A 20,647-nucleotide genomic window follows, 5' to 3' on the forward strand; every position below is an offset into this window, starting at 1 on the left:
TGGTGTTGAAGCAGCTGTGGAGCCTGCGGAGAGTGAAGAGGAGGAAGACGAAGAGGACGACACAGACAACAGGGACAGAGTTATCCAACAGTATTTTCAGTAGTAGCACACAGGTAAGAATCACCCACGCCATTTAACATTTACTGAAAGCCCCCTGCATCTTTACTTTGTGTATTTCCCCCCAGTTCTTTTAAACTGATGTTTGATTTTCCCTTCCCTTTTCAGTGCTGTATGACCCACTGCGTGACTTCTGCTTGGTTAGCCCATGGACTAATGCTTATTGACATCGGTATGTTGTCATCACAAAAATAACAGAACATTATTGATCAGTAATGTGTTATACATTTGTAAATAATACAGGCTGACTCCTGAATGATTTCAGTGCAATGAGTGATTTATTTTTAGTGCTAGATATTGGTACATGATATTAAAACGGTGATGGGTGAGGGTGGAGTTATGTCCATGGCAGAGCCCAGTTCTCAGTTTCACAGGTGCATTTTCCATATGCCTGTGGAAGGATGGAGCAGGGGCAGTTCAAGGTTGTATAGGGTGACACTGTGGGACAGTGGGATGACATCAGGGGGTATCTTATGCTGGCGGGGGTCTTGGCATCCTACTCTGTCTTCCTGTGAGATCTCAGGTTCCTCTTGCGGGGTGGTTGTTCTTCAGCAAGAGGTGGGGTTCTGGTGGGCTGTCGTTCTGTGGGGGCCTCCTGACCACTAGCGCCGGCGGAGGTGGTAGGCTGTTCCTGGCTAGTGACAGGGGCCCTTTGTGGTGCCACATGGTCCCGCAATGTGGTTTCTATCCGGTGGAGGGCCTGGACTATGGTCCCCATAGCGGTAGCGATGTTCCTGAGTTCATTGCTGAACCCCATGTACTGTTCCTCCTGCTGTGCCTGGATCTCGGTGAACCTGGCCAGTACCGTCGCCATCGTCTCCTGGGAGTGATGGTATGCTCCCATGATGGTGGTGAGGGCCTCTTGGAGAGTGGGTTCCCTGGGCCTGTCCTCCCCCCCCCTGTCGCACAGCAGCCCTCCCAGTTGCCCTGTTTCCCCGGGCCTCTGTCCCCTGGACGGTGTGCCCACTACCACTGCCCCCAGGTCCCTGTTGTTGTTGGGGTGTTGGGTCAGCCTGGGTGCCCTGTAGTGGCGGACACACCGCTGCTTGACGCGTCCTGGAGACAGAGGCATGGGCCCGCTGGGTGGGAGCTGTGCTGGTGTTCCCAGAGGGGGTTGGGTCTGCTGTGGCCTGTGTCTGTGTGTGGGGAACCGACTGTCCAGAGGTCCCCGATGGTCCGGGCTGGTCATCAGGTTCTAGGTCGACAGAGCTGCTGTCCTCGCTGGGGGCCTGTTCTGTGGGTGGGATGGACAAATCTGGACCCTCCGTGGCGGTGTGTTGGCGTTCGGGCCCTGCAGGGGTAAAGGAGTATGGTTATTGTTTCTGTGTGTGCCATGGCGTGCATTTTGAGTGCCCTTGTCCCCCAGTGCTGGCATTTCCTTGTGGGAGGTGTTGTGAGGGAGGTGGGGGGGGGGGGGTGTATGGGTATGTGCAATGGTCATGCTTTGGTGGTGGCTGTCTATGGTTTGTGTTGGCATTCAGGGGTTGGTGTTGTTTAGGGTGGGTTGTGCTGGTGAGACATTGGCAGGGAGGTTGTGTGCTGGGGGGTTGAGATTGGGGGTGGGGGGGGGTTGGCATGCTGGTGGTTGGGGGGGGGGTGAAGTAGTTGAGATTCGACTTACCAGAGTCCATTCCTCCGTGTACTCCAGCGAGGCCATCAGGATGCAGGATGTTTACTACCTCTTGCTCCCATGCTGTGAATTGGGGTGGAGTGGGTGGGGGTCCGCCGCCAGTCTTCTGCACAGCGATGTTGTGTCGCGACACCATCGAGCGCACCTTCCCCCGTAGGTCGTTCCATCGCTTTCTGATATCTTCCCGATTTCTGGGATGCTGTCCCACAGCGTTGACCCTGTCTACGATCCTTTGCCATAGCTCAGCCTTCCTTGCTATAGTGGTGTGCTGCACCTGTGTGCCGAAGAGCTGGGGCTCAACCCTTATAATTTCCTCCACCATGACCCTGAGTTCTTGGTCCGAGAACCTGGGGTGTCTTTGGGGTGCCATGGGGTGGTGTGAATGAGGTGTGGGGTGGTGTTTGTGGTGATGTGCGTGGTGATATGTGGTGATGTGTGTGTAAATGTGGTGTGGGTGATGAAGTTGGGTTCCTGTGTGTGTTGGGGTTTTCGATTGCTGTGCTCGCTCTCTCTATCTCTATCGCCTTCTCTCCGATTTCCAACTAGTGGGGGTTTGTGGGTGATGTGGGTGTGTGTTTTATAGTTGATTGGATGTGTGGGAGTGTTGTTTGTATGTGTGTCAGGTGTGTGTATTTCAAATTGTCCAATGTGGCTGTGTTTTGGAGCTGTGTGTGTATTTTGAGCGCGGCTGTGTGTACCGCCAATGGAATACCGCAGTTGAAAGACCGCTGCGTGGATTCGTGGGTCAGAATGGCATGGGCGTGTTTGTGTTGGCGTGACGGTGGAGGTTTGGTCATCTCCAGTTTTCCGCGGCCCGCTGATGAGGCGGCCTTCCTGGGATGTCGGGTTTTTGGCGGTTTCACAGTTGGTGGTCAGAATGACTGTGGCGGTTTACCGCGGCGGTAGAATGGCGGACTTCTGACCGGTGGTAAGGGCCTTTTACCGCCGAGGTCAGAATGACCCCCACAATGTTTATGGCCTAAGGCTTGAACTGAACCAGGGTGAGAACTCAATAGAAGGCAACACCAACACAATCTTAGTTTCAGCCGTAAAACAAACTATCAACCCGAATACAGTGTTACAGACCCAATTCTGAACAATATTATTGTAGGACTCCTCATGCTGCTGCCTTATATGGTCTGCATCATAAAGCAAATATACCAATCTCCGAAAAAAGTATTTACGTGTGACCCATCATAGCCAAACCTACATTGCAGCACTGATTAAAAAAAACACAACCGCATCAATGTCATTAACAAATCTCCTACTTTCCTACTTGCTAAAATAAAGTCTGCTCGCCTAAAAGTCCAAGATCCTTCAATCATAAAGTCAAACAGACAGAGCCATATGTACCCTTCATGTATCCTTTCCTACAGGCAGGCTACACTGTACTGCACAGAACTGCAATGCACTCACTCTTGGTCTGTCCTTCTCAACTAGAAGTCCAAGATAGTAAAAGTTAAGAACAAAATGGGCAGGGAGTTGTGCCCTGTGTCCTTCAATGCATTCCAAGCACAGTCCCTCATTGGGCCCAGTCTAGACTGAGTCAAAAGATTATGGGTCCTGGTAGAGCAGACATCTTGGCAACCTTGGGTGAGGTCAACTTAAGTTCGGTGAGAACACTGAGGAGGACTCCCTGAGCCCTGTTACCGCTGCCCTCCCAGGAATCAGAGCACCTGTAGGAATGAAGTGGAGTGTATCTATTAGTTCTGACTACCGGTCACTATCTCTCTCTTCTGTCTGCAGGTGTTGCAAGAAAAACTATCGACACGGGATAGGCAGCCGACTGTGACTAAAGTGCAGACACTGCCAGAGGGGGGAGAAGGCATCAGCCTCCTAATTACCTGGGTTTCTACTGGATCTCATATCTCATTTACTGACTACCTGTAATGTTAATTGTTTAACAAGCCTTATTTCTGTTCTCACACAGACACTCACACAAAATCCTGACACAAATACACGCACAGTGATTCACTACAGGTTCTAAGAGTGGTCCTCCTAATTGTGAAATCATTTGAACCATCAGCCTACAACATACTGTTGCAGAGGCTTAGCGATATGGGACTTTAAGGTGCAGTCGGGGAGCCTTAACCCTAAACCAGTACTGCCTCCAAGTTGCTAATGGGATCCAGTGACTCCAGGTTATGCCTTGGACGCCAGTAGTGGCTGATCCACCGGAACTATCTGACCATAACCAGTTGTTAATAAGATATGAGCCCGTAAAGGTTAGTCTGGGGTAGCCTCCTGTCCAGCTAGCCCCGTTTTGGGCCTTTGCTATATGCATAACCACAACAAAATAAAGAAATACAGTGGAATTTTGACTTTAAGACCATTTTCTGTTGACAGCCAGAAACCATCATTAGTATGGATGCTCCCTTGAAGCCAATGACGCTGAGACTCTATGACAAAAAGCATACATAGCATAGCACATTAGATAGTTTTTACATTCAATCTCGCACTTGAAGCCATTCATGAACAACGCCGTAGTACAAGCTCGCTGAGTAGAGATCGTGGAATATTTAGAGGTTCTGGTCAATAATATAATGCTCCATATTGGTACAAGGTTATTTGAGTAAAATATCTTGCTGCGTGAGCACAGTCAAACTGCTTGTGATATGTCTCAGTTCCAGAAGGTTTTAAGGCCTAGTTGTATCAGGTGTTCCTAATTTTAACTGCCTTCCTCCACAACTTCGAGCTTTTCTATTTTCAATATAATTTTTAGTTGGTTTAAAAATACAAAAAACAAAAATATAAACATCACATTTTATTAAAATATTTTAACAACATTTTAAGGAATAAAAAATAAACAATACGTTTTGTTATTGCAAATAACCATGGAGGGAAAATAGCACAATATTCGGTACAACAAACAACAGAAATCTCAAAGCAACTCAGCAGTTCATGCTTCAAAAATCTTCAATCGAACACATCCAAGTAGCTGGTGTGACATGGATTCCTGCTGCAAAAAGCATAAGCAAAAATTGGGACCACAACCCAAGTGCTCCCGGTTGACCAATATCAGAAGCTGACCCAATCTAAAAAATTATAGTACGCCTCGATCCTCCTGTGGAATAAGTCATACCAAACTCAGATTGGTAATATACACAGCATAGGATGAAATCACAATCATATGACCGAGATAAGCCATAAAGGTGAGGTCCTTATCCCTCTATTTCAAAACTTTTTCAACTAAGGGTGTAAATAAAATTGGCTTTTGGTTGTAAATATACCTGGTGACAGATTGCCAAGAATTTCTCTTCTTCGATTCAGATGTGTGAAAAATCAAATTGGAAAGGACCAGGGCCCGTGTTCCACACTACTTGTGTTAGGAGCATCATAGTATAATCATCATAATGCTTAAAGACTCAACACTTGGCAGAAGTAAAACCACACTCCATCCTTAGGCACTGCATTGGTAATGATTTCCTTAGTGTAGTGGTTTCTCTCAAAAGCACGCCATCTATGGTAACAAGGTTCTCATTCTTCCAACTCCACCAAACCAGTGCACAAGAGACCAACTGGGATATTGTGATTGTGTTGAAAGCAGTAACTTGTGAAAGGAAGCCACCATGCCCAATATTTAATCTGATTACCTAAATGCAGAGGCCATTATAAGGGAATGCCTGGCCTTCCACAGATACCATTGAACAATACACCCAAATGAAGAGATTCTTGATTTTTTTACCACATGTCGAAAAATGTTCTTTTATGAAACTTTCACTAAAGACCAGACACCACACTCCTAGTCTGATTGATCTTCATCCTAATATTTATAATACAGTACTTATGTGTTACGAGAGCTCACAAGACTAGTATTGGTGTGGCTACGAATAGCAGTGGCGCTGGCATACAAAAGAGCAGACAGCCACTCTTCCCACGTTATGGTGATCACTATCCTGAGCCGTTAAGTTGGCATTGAAACCAGCAATTAAAAAAAGCAACAGTAGAGAAGCACACAACCCTGCTACACGCCATGAGTAGACAGAACATACCGAGTAAATGTCTTGCCAGGTCCAGATGAGACTGTAACCCGTTTATTAAAACAACGTGCATCAGGACGGAGTGCCCATCCGCTTCAACATCTCCCAGAAGAGTAATGATATATGGACGCAACTTCTGTCTTAAAAACAAAAAACTGCGATAACGTTAACAAATTCCTTAAAAAGTCCAGAGACCAGCAATATATTATGCAGGATCTAATGAGATTGTAAAACGAAATCTAGTCTCTCGGTACAGCAACAGTCTCTTAGGTCTAGTTGAAGATCTGCAGGTACAGTTCCTCAGTTAATAGCTTATTCGAGGGACAGATCATCGCAAAAGAGATTAATTTCCACAGGGGGCTTAATCACACTTTTGTCAACAGGAATCAAACCTACAAGGTATTTGAATAAATGTACTGGCAAGTGTATTAGAACATTGGCCCATCAATTAGGTTACTTTGTTAAGATTGTACTAGTTAGTCCGTTGACTCCTGGTCAGCATCTGCTGCCCTCCCCAGCTCCTGTGGCTGCTGCCTCTACTGTTGCTGGGACGAAATGAGAGTTTCCTGACTCTCAGTTCAAGGCCCTCCTCCACCCACAGGCCCGTCCCTGCGCCTCATCCCTGGTGGTCTAGTGGCCATCACAAGTAAGTATTTCCTTTTCTTTCTCTCTGACGCTTTTTCACTCTTGCTTTTTCTGCCTTTTTTCTATCATCCCTCATTTTTTCTCTATCTCTTTTTCCTTTCTCCCCTCTTTCCTCTGCCCCCACGAAGCATCTTTCTAGCCCTCCCGCCTCCTAGCTGACCACTCCCCCTCCCCTTCTTGATGGTGGCCGCGCACAGTGGGCGCACCATTGGCACGCCAAAGGCGAGCCTGTCTGCGCCTGTCCATGCCTGGACCACGCCCAGCGCCAGGATCCCTGGATCTCTGTTAAACCACCCTCTGGACTGCCTCCGCTACTACTCCAAGACCCTCCTACGCCTAAACACCGGGCGTCTCAACAACTGCTGCACCATCTCCCCAAGGACACTCACGGACCTTTTACCTGCAAGAACTGCAACTTCAGTGACAGCCTCAACAAACCGAAGGTACTCTTCGCACACAAAGGTACCAACAATCTGCAGAACCCCATCAACTGCCTGCTCTTGAACATCTGCTCCTTCCACAAACACGCCACTGAACTCTGGGACCTGTTCAACATCACCCGAGCGGACATCGCCTTCCTTACCGAGACCTGGGCCAACCCCACCTTCGGCCCAGACATAGTCATCACCATTCCTGACGGTTAAAGCATCCTAAGGAGGGACCGGCCCTCCCACCCGGGCGGAGGACTCGCCATCGTACACAAGTCCTAACTACGTGTCAAGGCCATCCCAGAAGAACACTGCACCACCATGGAACACCTTCACTTCCTGGTCCACTCCAGCCACAACTCCTCCATCCGCGGCACCCTGGTGTAAATGGCTATCCGGCCCCCACCAAGCTTTCATAGACAACGATGTAGACTTTGCTAACCCCCCAGGTCCTGGCGTCACTTGACTACCTTCTCCTCAGCGACATGAATTTACACCTCGAAGACCGCACGACCCTAACACCACTGCCCTACTCGACAACCTTGCCACCCTCTGCCTCTGACAGCTGGTCTCCCCACCCACACCCATCGCAGGACACACACTGGACCCCATCTTCACCTTAAGCAATCGGATCACCATCAAGACCATCTCCACCCCACACTGGACTGACCACCGCTGCAAACACTTCACAATCACCACACCCAGCAGCCGCACATGCACCTCCAGGACCCCGCACAGGAAATGGAACAAAATCACCAACGAGCAACTCACCTCATTGCTTGCCAAATCCCTACCTCCCCCTCTGACGACGCCAACACAGCAGCGCACAATCTCACCGCACGGATCACCAAATGCGCTGACACTCTACCCCTTCTTCGCTTGACATTGGCCAAACGCATACCTAAGAAAGCCAGCTGGTTCACCACTGAACTCCAAGAACCAAAGCGTACCTGCAGACGTTTAGAGAAAAAATGGAGGAACAGCCAAACCAGCGAAGACCTTGCCTCATTGAGAGCCGCAACCGCTGCCCACTGACGAAAAATCAAGCATGCAAGACAGGATGCACCCCAAAAATGCATCAACTCCTCCGCTCACAACTCTAAGGAACTCTTCTTAGTCATCAACAAGTTCACAGATCCCTCCTCCAAAGCCACCAGAATCCCCCCATCACAGGACCGCTGCAACAAACTAGCCTCCTTTTTCCACCACAAGATCCAGGACATCTATGACAGCTACCTCCTGGAAAACCCTGGCACCGGAACCTCTGACTGACCAACCCCCCCAGAACCCACCCAGATCATCCACTGCTGGTCCACGCTCACCACAGAGGAAACAGTCAAACAAGCTGAAATATGCTAGCTCCTGAAGAAACCTTTGTCCGATCTATCAAAACTAAAGAATTTCCGGCCCATCTAGCTGCTACCCTACCCCACCAAAGTACTGGAGAATGCAATCAACGCACAACTATGGAATTTCATTGAGGCCAACAACTCCCTGGCCAGCTCTCAATCTGGCTTCTGCAGCAAACACAGCATGGAGACAGCACTCCTGGCAGCCACAGAAGACATCTGATTACTCCTAGACTGCGGCCACACCACAGCACTCATACTCCTCAACCTCTCAGCAGCATTCAACATGGTCTCCCACAGCACTCTGCGCACCAGACTCCACGACATTGGAATCCGCGGAAGAGCCATGGAATGGATCCACTCCTTCCTCTCCGGGAAAATGCAGAGGGTCAGACTCCCCCGCTATACTTCCAGATCCACAGGAGTCTACTGCGGATTACCCCAAGGATCCTCACTGAGTCCCACACTGTTCAACGTATACATGGCATCTCTTGCTGCCATCGTCAGAAGCCATGGTATAAACATCGTGTCATATGCCGATGATACACAACTCATCATTTCCCTCACCGAAGACCCAGATACAGCCAAAAGGAACTTTCGCTCAGGATTGGAAGCCGTCGCCACCCGGATGAGTGAAAGCTGCCTCAAGCTCAACTCCGACAAGGCGGAGCTCATTATCTTCAAAAACGCCATCTCAGCTTGAGACTTATCCTGGTGGTCCACTTCCCTCAGCGCCCCCCCCCCCTGCACTGACTAAGCACGCCCACAACTTAGGCATAATCCTCGACTCCTCGCTATCCATGACACGCCAGGTAAACTCTGTCACCTCCTCCTGCTGGCACACACTCCGCAAACTTCGAAAGATCTTCAGAGGGATCCCAGAAGACTGTCACAGGACATTCACCCACGCCTTAGTCACTAGCATGCTCGACTACGGCAACACCCTTTATGCCGGCAACTCAACTAAGAACATCAAAAAACTTCAACTCATCCAGAACGCCTCCGCCAGACTCATTCTGGACCTCCGACGCCGAGAACACATCTACCAACACCTGAGGACCCTCCACTGGCTACGGGTCGAAAGCGATTCACCTTTAAGCTTCTCACCCACACATACAGGGCCATACACAACGCAGGACCTGCCTACCTGAACCACAGCGTCTCCTTCCACACCCCTGCCAGATCCCTCCGCTCTGCCCAGATGGCCCTGGCCACCAACCCTCGCATCTGCAAAACCACCGCCTGAGGACGATCTTTTACCTACACTGCAGCAAAGAGCTGGAACAACCTCCCCCTGCACCTTAGACAAAGCCCGTCGCTCACTATCTTCAGGAAGAACGTCAAGATGTGGTTGTTTGGATGAGGCCCCTCTCCCCCAGCGCCTTGAGACCCTCACGGGTGAGTTGCCGTGCTATACAAATACTGACTGATTGACTGACTGATTGATTGACTAGGAGCACTTAACTAAGCAAATTAAATTCTTCAGCCAGTTAGAAGTCCAGCCAGAAATTCGAGATTATTTCATCTATCATAAGGATCATATTGACAGATTTGATGTTGCACTTTATGGGTGGCAGACAGGTAGTTATTGTTGTATATAGAGAAAATGTAGCAGTCCCAAATTTCATGATCAATGCTAAAATAATTTGTCACTGACCTTTTCTGATGAACTGGTTATCAATTTTCAAAACTTCCTAATCTCTTCCTTATCAGAGGTTTTACCCATCCAAGTTAGCTTTTCTTTGTAAAATAAAATCCTCACAACTTGTAAATAAAGGTCTTTGAAAAATGATAAGGCTGTGATTTGGCATTTGGTTTAAAGAGCGCCAAACTGTATCTGAATTCCAGTCTCCTAATCATTCCTGGAGTGGGCCTTGACCACCCAAGCCATTCTTGGAGAGTCAAGTGTGTAGAAGGAGCAACTTAATTATCTACATAGGCCCTGAGTACAAGTCGGTCGTTAAATTTCAGTATTTTTTTGCATAAAAATTGTATCCCCATATACATTTTGTCAGGTCAAACCTGCTGATATTTATTGGGGGAAAATGTCCAATAAATAATGGGGCTAGCATATTTTGGTAAAGCCAGCACCAAAATCTGGAGCGTATTTCTTATTATAGGGGAATTACAGTTATAGCATCTTATACATTCTGACTCCCGTGTGATAAATACTGCATAAACCAATTCATAATGAGGGTCATAGAGTGTAAGGATACAGGAGGCCGTGGGACACTAATTCAGACCTGACAACTTCAAGCTTGAAGAACATGTTCACCATGTGAGAAGTGATCGGGGCTTCATGCTGAGAACTGACTAAAAGGAACATTTGCACCCTTATGCCACCAACTTTTCCTCCAAAGAAAGAAAAGATTTCTTAGGCTGCCGCCTATTTTCGAAACCCTTAATGAGCATTAGTTGTTCAGAACTTCCAAAGGCAAGCCAGAAACTGACACGGATTAGTGGTTTCCAGTTGGCTGTTCACAGGGTAACCGTGTAAAGGGAGACGATATCCTGTGACACAAGATGGCACCGTGTGAATTGGCAGGTCTTTCAGTTGTAAACGACAGCAGTCAAATGGATCTTTATCAGTAACCACCGACTCCTCTAGGATAATGAGAAAAGCGCTCATGCTACTCTCAGGGTAGATATTTAGCATGTGCAAGCTGGGCCCGCACACTGGGCTGAGACTTACCCAGGGACACTAGAGCTCCCTGCAGCAGCCCCCCTACAACTAAGGTCAAAAGAAAAGTGTGCTATTTGTGAAGGCTGCTGGCACCCTTATCTGGGTTATGTTTTTCTTTTTATGCCACCCCTTAATCTTGCCCCCTTCACCTTCCTCTCATTTTCCCCAAATTGTCACGACATAGACACTTGAAGGCGCGCTCCGAGCAAACGTAATCTCTAGTAACCTTCCTCAACCCATCTTGATTTTTGTCACCAAACACTAAAATGATGCTGATCAAATAAATATATTTCTACAAGAGGCACTTTAGAGCCACATTCAAGGTGCCTTTCCGAATACATCAAAGCAATGAAATGTAAACAAGTCTCAGAAAGAGAAATTGCCTTACCGGCCATGCAAACTGAAAAGGAATATGCACACGCCCCGGGATTTCCTCTCCATGCCTGGCTCGAATGATGAAAGTACTGCCACCGAGCACTGGCGTAGATCCTGACCCCATGACGCAGGCCCCGCCGGGCACTACTCGCAGCTGGTACTCCTTCAGGCAAACCCGGAAGTAAGTGTTGCACTCATCTCTAATACAAGGTGGAATGCCGCCCTTGCAGCACTCACCACTGGCCAGCAAACTTCTGTAATTTTGAACCATCTTGATCTGCAGTTCAAAAGCTCCAGCAGCTTCTAGATTCTGTGAAAAAAGTGCAGAAAAGACCGAAGAGTTTAAAACAAAGATTAGCACTGGTGACGCAAAACTATCATCATTTAGTTGCACCTAATATTATGTTAACTTGCAACATGCTTAACCATTGCTTATATGCATGCATACATTTTACATTTAGATTTAGTGAAACAAGTGGTTTATATGTTTTTGATTTAGCTGTAGTTGGGATAGATGCAGCTCAACATTGATATGAGTGGGCCTAGGTGCCAGACTCCATTTTAAAGTAAACACATCACTTTCTTTATGTTTCAAGCACCAGAGCCACTGTTTTCTCATTACAATTTATTTTTTGTTAGTGTGCTGTTTGAAGGTCATGTTTGCTTCAATTCATTGGCTGGACGAAGATTCTCAGAACCTGCAAGGAATGGGAGGCAGAGGAAGTGGATCCTCCTTTGCAAGATATTGTGAAGGCTGTGATGATGGAAGTCTCTGGTATTGTATTATACGTCAGAAGGAGGCTAACACCAAGTACATCAGAAACACTGATTTTTGATTGGTACTTATATGGTGGGAGATGTAGCTTCACTCGAATCAATGATTTCGTTGTATGCTTTAGCTTCAGTTAGAATCGCTTCTGTCCACCTTTGGAGGTGGACTTCCCTTTCTCTCTCTTGAAATTCAATGCTCTTGAAATTTCTGCTCAAAGAGTTACTCTCAAGAGCAATCATATACCTTCTCATTCTAATTCGAACCTTCATTTCGTTCTACTTGCAATTTTGTATTTGATGACATCTGCTACTTCTGAATTTCCACGATTCACCCTTAATCTTAGATTAGCAATAGGAAGATTCCCTTCAGGGTAACTGATATGATCAACATTTGCATATTCGGTCTTTTAATAAAGTGTTACTGCGTTTGCTAATTGACTTGCCCGAACTATATTCACATACACTTATTCAGGTGATGATCGATTTATGATTCAACTGAATTGAGACTTTAACTTTACTAATCTGTTTATATATCTTTATGATTTCCAAGATGCCACCTCAGTGTCATTCCTGTTGGGTAAATTCTGCTTCACTGTCATTGAAATAATTGCTGAACGTACGCTTTTCGTCTCAGATGAGATAAGCTGTGCCCATCCCAATGGGCACAGCTGAGACTGAGTTTCAGCCAAGTTTGCACTTTGCAAACACCATCCATATCTTTCTCACTGTAAGTACTTCCAATCTCTTACGTGTATAGCGAAAAGGTTTTTTCCACGTATACAGAAAGGAAATGTATTATTTCTCATTTATAAAGTGCGGCATAGTTGAAGAGGTTCACTGAGGAACGCAGTAGGAACATGATGCAGTGAACTGTTAAGATCTTTGTTGATAAAAATTGTTTCGTTCTAGGGAGGGTTCCCATTAGAACTAGTGCTTGGAGAATTTTTTTTAATGGTTTATGTAATATAATATATTTCAGTCAGCACTGATCTAAAGGCAACCGTGCTTTTTCAATGTTAGACACAATATTTAATGTGGTGCAGCATAAATAAAGTTGCACTCCATGGAAAGGCTATCTGCAGCAGTTCATGCACAGGCATGGTAGATATTGCCTGCTGGGAAAGTCCATTTACACTTGCAGCACCAAACATGCAATAGCTTTCTTGTAAACCCTGAAGAACATGTTACTGCATGCCACTGTTCCAGTCTTTAACTAAAAGAACTACTTCACACAATGAGGCCTGCATTATGAGGTAGCTGGATGTATGCAAGGGGATGCTATGTGGCAGGCCAGTATCCCCCAACAGAAAACCGCAAATTCTTAGGTTTTGTCTTCGGAATGTTGTAACATGCAGACAACAATAGGACAGGAAAAGAAAGGGAGCGACTAACAAGAATACGTGATTGCTGATGGTTTTGTATCAAGCACCAGCGGATATACCTTTCTGTTTTTTTTTTTTTAACAACACTTTATACCCTTTCTGGCCAGAGAAGAGATGAATGCTTAGACGTTGATCAGATACTTGGAAGTGCACAGTCAAAAAATTTCAACCTGTTTTTGCTGGAATGAGAGGGGGAGAGAGCAGGGCAAATACCAATAGTTATCTATATTCAGCAGTTTTAGTATTTTTATTAAGTTTTAGGAGAATACGGAATGTTCCCTCCACATATATGTTTATACTTCCTATCTATTAATATTTTTAAGTTTCATAAATTGTTACTAAATAAACATTACAATAAATAAAACGTAACTGTTATGGTGATCAAATATAAGTTTAAAAGTCCAATAACATGAAAATCTATTAATAAATACTATAAATACTATAAAATTCAGATCTATATTATGTGACCTTAAGGCAAGGCAAAAAAGGTAGGTCATAAAATAAAACAAAACAGTGAAGGGATGTCACTCAAAGAGACGGGTTTGATAGAGTATATTAATAACACAATAACATAAAAATAGCAATGCAATTAAATAAAATATCATATTCTTTCTTAATTCCGAATAAAGGGCCAGATGTAGCAAACTTCTGCGAGTCCCAAATGGCCCGATTCGCAATTTGCGACCCCGCAAAATTGGAAATGTGATGCAAAAATCCCATTTCCGACTTGCAAAATGCGATGCGAGCCAGTACCGACTCGCAAAATTTGCAACCCCATTTTGCGACCCGCAAATAGGAAGTCGCAATTTGCGAGTTGCAAACCATATGCAATAGCAACTCTCAAATTGCGACTAGTCGCAAAAAGCCCATTTTGCACTTCCAATTTACCACTAACTCAGAGCAGGTGGTAACCATTACCAAAGTATAAAAGGAGACCCAGAAGGCATCTGGGTTACTCAAGATGGCGGAGATATACCTGATAGCAGTGAGGAGGAGAGCCCATGCAGCCCAGCAGAGGAGGAGGAGGAGCCAGAGACAGGAGAAGATTTACAGAACAAGGCAGACACTCTTCCAGCAAACTGAGGAGGAAATTTATGACAAATACAGACTTAGCAGCGCAGCTATACTAGATTTAATAGATTTACTCAAACCACAGCTAGAACGCCAGACTGTGCACGGCTGCGCCATCCCTATGCATGTGCAAGTGCTATGCTCACTGCACCTCTTGGCCTCGGGTAGCTATCAGGGGGTCATTGCTGTGGCAGGTGGGGTATCCAAAAGTGCACTATCAAGGTTCCTCAGGGCATTCCTAGATGCCATACTCACACACATGTCCCGATACATATACCTACCCAGGAATGAGGCAGAAATTAACAGCACCAAGTTGGACTTTTACCGGATTGCCAACTTTCCCCATGTCATAGGGTGTGTAGACGGGACACATATTCAAATATGCCCTCCTGCAAACCTGGAATATCTGTTCCGCAATAGGAAGTGTACCCACTCACTCAATATTCAGGTGGTATGTGACACCCATTATGTCATCACTGGCATGGTTGCTAAATTTCCAGGCAGTACTCATGACTCCTACATTTTTAGTCACAGTGGGATACACCAACGCCTGGAACGTGGGGAGTTTGGAAACGGATACCTCCTAGATAGAGCTGAATACACCTTGAAGACATGCACACAGATCAATGTGCAAACCACCCATGCCTTGCTAACAGTGTACGTTTTGTGCCCAACAGGTGACAGTGCATATGCACTACGTCCATGGATACTGACTCCGTACTTAACACCCAGCAATGAATGTGAGAGGCGATACAACAGTGCACATAAGAGGACCAGGAACATTATCGAAAGAACCTTCGGACTGCTGAAAGCAAGGTTCAGATGCCTCCACTGAAGTGGAGGTGCCCTCCAGTATACCCCCATAACGGCATTCAAAATAGTTGTCGCATGCGCTATCCTGCACAACATTGCCACCCGACGTGGGCTACCTCTCACTCCTAAAGACCCAGATTCTGAGGATGAAGAGCAAGAGCAACCACATCGCCATCATGGGGATAGGAGCATCGCAAATCAAGGCAGACTGAGACGGGAACACATTGCAAACCAATACTTTGGAATGTACGTGCCAACTTCTACCATACTCATCAATAGAACAAACAGTCCATGTGTTAAGTGGAAAGAACAAATGATTTAAAAAGTGCAAATAACCAAACTATATACAAGAAAAAACTGTTCAGGGACTTCAATGGTCCACCTGGCATGGGACACATTGCCATCATGTGCCCCAACCCCAGGGACAGTGTTCAGCTCACACCCTACGGCGGGCTCGGCCAGCCTGGCTGGTACTAGGTGGGTCAGCAGTGCTCTGCCTTGTACTCCCACTCCGTAGCACCCTGGTGTCACCGGCAGAGGCACTGCTGACAGTGGAACCCTCCTCACTGTCTTGTAGGGTGTCACCTGTACCCCTGGACACCTGCCGTGCCTCCATTAGGTCTGTTGCATGGGTGATCCGGCCCAGTCCCCGTGCCACATCACCCGCAAAGTGGCCCATGTCAACCTGGAGGCTGACTGTTCTCCTAGACAGCCCAGTTGTGTTAACTGCCAGCCTGACGATAGAGGAGGCCATCCTCTCCAGGCGTTGCAGCAGCTGGCGGTCCCTGCGCCGCGCAACGTCACTCTGCGTTAGCAGTCCAGCCACCAGTTTGCGCATAGACAGGGCAAGGTCACCTGTGTTGTTCCCAATGACCTCCAGTTGTGAATGCACCTGCTGCATGCTGTTGGCATGGTTCCTCTAAAAGTGCTGCAAAACCCCACTAATCCTCCTTAACTGTTGGTTTTGCAGGCGCTGACCCCGTAGCAGTTGGGCCTCCGTTGGTGTTGTGGAGGGAAGCCCTGACTCTGCCTGCTGCTCTGCTGTTATCATCCTGCGTCACCTGCGTAGCGGTGGAGGCCCTGTAATGTCTGATGTGGCACTCTAGCTTGTACCTGGTGCCGGCTCCAACACCACTGTTGCAACAGGTGTTTCCAGAGATGGGATGGTGTTGGTGGTGCAGGTGGGAGTGGTGCCTGGTCCTGTTGTCTCCTCTCTGTGCTGGCTGACCATTGGCACCTGGCTGCTTGGGCTGGTGGGGGTGTCTTGTGGGAGACCTGTGGGACATGGGGAACACACTGTCAGTGTCTACTATCAGTTAAAAACCTCCTAATAAACAATAGCCTATGAAATGCCTACTTGACTACATTGCCCATAATGCATCATTCTGGTGTTTATTACTCTGAAATGGAGCTATCTTGGTTGCGCATGCCCCTGTATACATGGTGGGTGGGGGTATGGCATTGATGGGGGTACAAGCATATCACATGGTACTCACTGGTTGATGGTCCGGGCTCAGAGGTGTCCAGTTCTCCAATTCCCGTGACAGCCTCCGGCTCAAGGGTCTCCTCAACCCTTTCCTCCAGGGGTGTGGGTGGTGGTATGGTAGATGGTCCCCCTCCTGTGCCTCTCATCTCCCAGAGCCGTTCTGCCACCCTCTCGTTGGTCCGGGAGCGGAGGTCGTACCACCTCTTCTTTAGTTCTTCCACACTCCGGTAGCTGACCCCCAGGGAGTTTACCTTGTCCTGGATATCCTGCCAAATTCGTTTTTTTTCAGAGTCTGGCACAGTGAGGGCTGCCTTGCCAAACAGCTCATCATGGTGCTGACAGCACTCATCTGTTAGCACCTCAAGCTCCTTCTCAGTAAACTTGAGCTTTCTCTTCCTGGGAGTGTCAGCCATGGTTGCTGGTGCTCTGTTAGCTCTGCTGCAGTTAAAAAGGGTGTGGTCCTCCCTCCTCCCAGGTGTATTTGTAAACTTCCTGGCTGTGATGTCATTATCATGTGCCAGGAAGTGTTTTCCTGAGTGTTCTGGAGTGGTTTCTAGAGTGTTCTGCAGCACCTGCTTTCAATTTTCAGCACAGTCGCAATTTGCGACACCCACTCGCAAATTGCGAGTCCGTTTTTTGCGCGGTCGCAAAAAGCGACCTCGCAAACAGCGGACTCGCTATCTGCGGTGCGACTCCGGGTGCGAGTCGCAATTTGTCCGCGTACTTTCTACCTGCATTGCAGTTAGCGACACCAAATTGCGAGTCGCAAATGCTCGCAATTTGCGAGTCGCTATTTTTTTCCTACCTACATCTGGCCCAAAGTCTACAGATACGAACAACATCTTCAAGCAGGTTTAGCAACCTTGTCATCAGCAGTTCTACAACAATCAGAAGATAAATATGTTTTTGTTAAATGTTCTCAAAGGTTACTAGAATTTTCTATTTTTTATGGACATCTGGATTGAAGGACAATCAATAATGTTAATTTTATGTGCATAAAAAATGTTTTAACAAATGTATACATTGAATGGACGTATGTATGTGTAGATGTATGCATGAGTATTTATATTATTTATATGTGTATGTATGTATGTGTATATTATTCTACGCTTAACACGGTTCATAGGTCATTGCATAGTTTCTATATACATTGTTTGATTAGATGCTTAAGAGTTTCTGGGCCTGATTTAGACCTCGGCAGAGGGGTTACTCCGCCGCAACGGTAATGGATATCCCATCAGCTGAAATCTAAATGCCATTGTTTTCTATGAAAGTTAGATTTCAGTGAACAGGATATCCATCACCGTTGCGACAGAGTAACCCCTCCCCGAGATCTAAATCAGGCCCTCTGATAGGTAAATATTATCTTAATAATTTGCCTACAAGCATTTCACTACTGAAATATTGAGGAAAGATAAAATAATGTTATAAAAGTGCACAAATGAATTAACTTTAAATACACGCATTTGGGCAAACCGCAGACTTGGCTGCAGTGGGACAGATGACCACATCCCCCAGCATTCTCAGCCCCTCCAGGCCCTTCTCTGGGGCCGTGATCACCGCGGCGCGGGACGCGCATTTGGCAAACCGCAGACTTGGCTGCAGTGGGACAGATGACCACATCCCCCAGCATTCTCAGGCCCTCCAGGCCCTTCTCTGGGGCCGTGATCACCGCAGCGCGGGATGCGCATTTGGGCAAACGCAGACTTGGTTGCTGGGGGACAGAGGACCACATCCCCCAGCATTCTCAGCCCCTCCAGGCCCTTTTCTGGGGCCGCGATCACCGCGGCGCAGGACGCATGGGGGACACGCCCGGGCATGTGCCCGGCCGGTGACCGAGCCAAGACGGGCCCGTCTGAGTCTGGGCTGGGCCATCTCCTTTGGTTTTGGAATATAAGCATCTTAGGGAAGGAGACACATAGTTTGGTCCCTGACATTTGTTCTTTTACTTCTTTTTTCCCCTCTAAAACCCTGACTATCGCGCGTGAGATATGGGAAAGCGGAAGGCAGATGATATTCCTGTGCCTCACTCTGGCATTAAAAAACATAAAAAGCGGCCTAGTGGGAAAGTGGATGGATGCTCCGCCATTAGCAGGAACCAATTCAAAACTATTGATTCGCTGTTCGAGGAGGTTGAGGCAATACTGAGGAGCCCTTCTATCACTGCCCTCCCAAACCCGACACCTCTTTGCACTAGATGATCCCTGATCTTTTCAGGAAAAAATCTCAGATGTCCAAATTTGATGTAAAGGTGGATCTTCACTCCCCTCCCAAAACCCAGCATGCAATTTTCTCACCATCGAAGAGACTTGCTCCGTATGTGGAATATGCTGAACGTACTCAAGCTAAGGACCTTCCATCTCCAAGACATAAGACCCTAATCTCTATTGACATTCCCTGTTCTAACAGATTTTCAGCCCTGTCTTCTCCCAGTGTCCAGAATGTCCCCGAGGCTCAGCCCTAGATGAGCCGGACAAGGGGAAACAGGATAGGAAGACGCAACCAAATGGAGCATTTGAACTGGCAACTATTTCCCAGAAGCTAGACGATCTAAAGCTCCTGGTAGTAACATTCCTGAATAAAATTTCTGGACTTTCGAAACAGAGGGCAGCATGCAACTGTAAACTGCCCAGTGAGGTTGATTATAATTCTGAACCAATTGAGGGACAAAGCATGCCAGCTGCACCAAATACCAGTGGCAAAGTGGCCAATCATTCCACACGCATAGGGCTCACGGTAAGGTCTAGAAGTACACTAGTGAACGGAAGGGCAATTCGCCCAACCATATCGGCCGCTATTGGACGAATGTCCAATTCAGACCCAAACCGACATGAGTATATCCTTGATCCAAGCATTTCCCTCAAAATAGTCTCCTCTATGTATTCTGGGGGAGTTACGAGTGCGCAGGTGCCTGTTAGTTCACCCAGAGTTCCATCCCTTGGTCAAGCAAGACCAACACAGGTGCACAACATGAAGGGGAGATATGGTTGGAGAAGGGAAGATGCCTACATATTCATGACAGGGGTTCCCAGGTTGCCAGTTGGCCACAGAGAGATACATGACTCCCTCACTAATAAAGATATCCATTGGATACGCACACAGAGGAATTCCGGTCTGACATTCGGGAGGTGTGTAGACATGGCCAACCGGGGTTGGAATTGGATTATATTTCAATTATTTTCACCGATAGTACCCTGGTGAATAATCTTATTGCCTTTGACATATGGACTGGCTCCTTAAGAGCTGGCAGAGAAACTGGCATTGGTCTCTGTATGCATCCACCTGGAGGCAAGATGCGTAGATGCTGTAGTTCATCTGATGACCACACAGGTGGGGCCAAGTTTAATTTAAGAGTTGTTTACCATCTACGACAGAGAATCCTTCTCCTTCGCTATCTGATCTGGACTGACTAAACGCTGCCCCATATGTAGGGATTTTCAATACAGCTATTAAGGCTAGTCGAGCAGAATGGCCTGGGAACCCAGAGATTGTCCCTTATCTGAGAACTAAGGTAAAAACCGTGTTCTCAAATATTACCCTCATGTCCTGGAATGTGGCAGGAATAGAGAAAAAGCTAGGAGATCCCGAGTGGGTCAGCTTTATCAACAAGCAAGATATATGCTTATTTCAAGAAACTTGGGCTGAAGAGTCGATCCATTTAGATGGGTTTATAACATACTTCTCTGCGGCCCAACCTGCTTCTAGGGGTTTTGGTAGGCCGATAGGCGGGCTCATGATTTTGTTGAATAAAAAACTGAAATATGATCATTCAGTATTACGTTTTAATTCACATGATTTACTGGATGTTCAACTCACATTTCAACCTGGTTTTAAAGTGATCATGGTTAATGTGTATGCAAGGTCTGTTTCGCGAGGCACAGAGTCTAAGGCACTTGTCCAGCTAGCCGAATTCATGG

General features: G+C 46.9%; 1 protein-coding gene across 1 annotated transcript in view; it reads right to left on the reverse strand.

Annotated features, from left to right (window-relative positions):
• The window catches only part of LOC138259788 (protein jagged-1b-like), a 439,654-nt gene that overhangs the window by 277,680 nt on the left and 141,327 nt on the right, over positions 1-20,647 (reverse strand). Inside the window, exon 2 of the mRNA XM_069207676.1 lies at positions 11,221-11,517. Within this exon, the coding sequence (XP_069063777.1) occupies positions 11,221-11,517 (297 nt within the window). The remainder of the gene's footprint in view (positions 1-11,220; positions 11,518-20,647) is intronic.

The sequence above is a fragment of the Pleurodeles waltl genome, chromosome 9, assembly GCF_031143425.1.
Source record: "Pleurodeles waltl isolate 20211129_DDA chromosome 9, aPleWal1.hap1.20221129, whole genome shotgun sequence".
NCBI lineage: Eukaryota > Metazoa > Chordata > Amphibia > Caudata > Salamandridae > Pleurodeles > Pleurodeles waltl.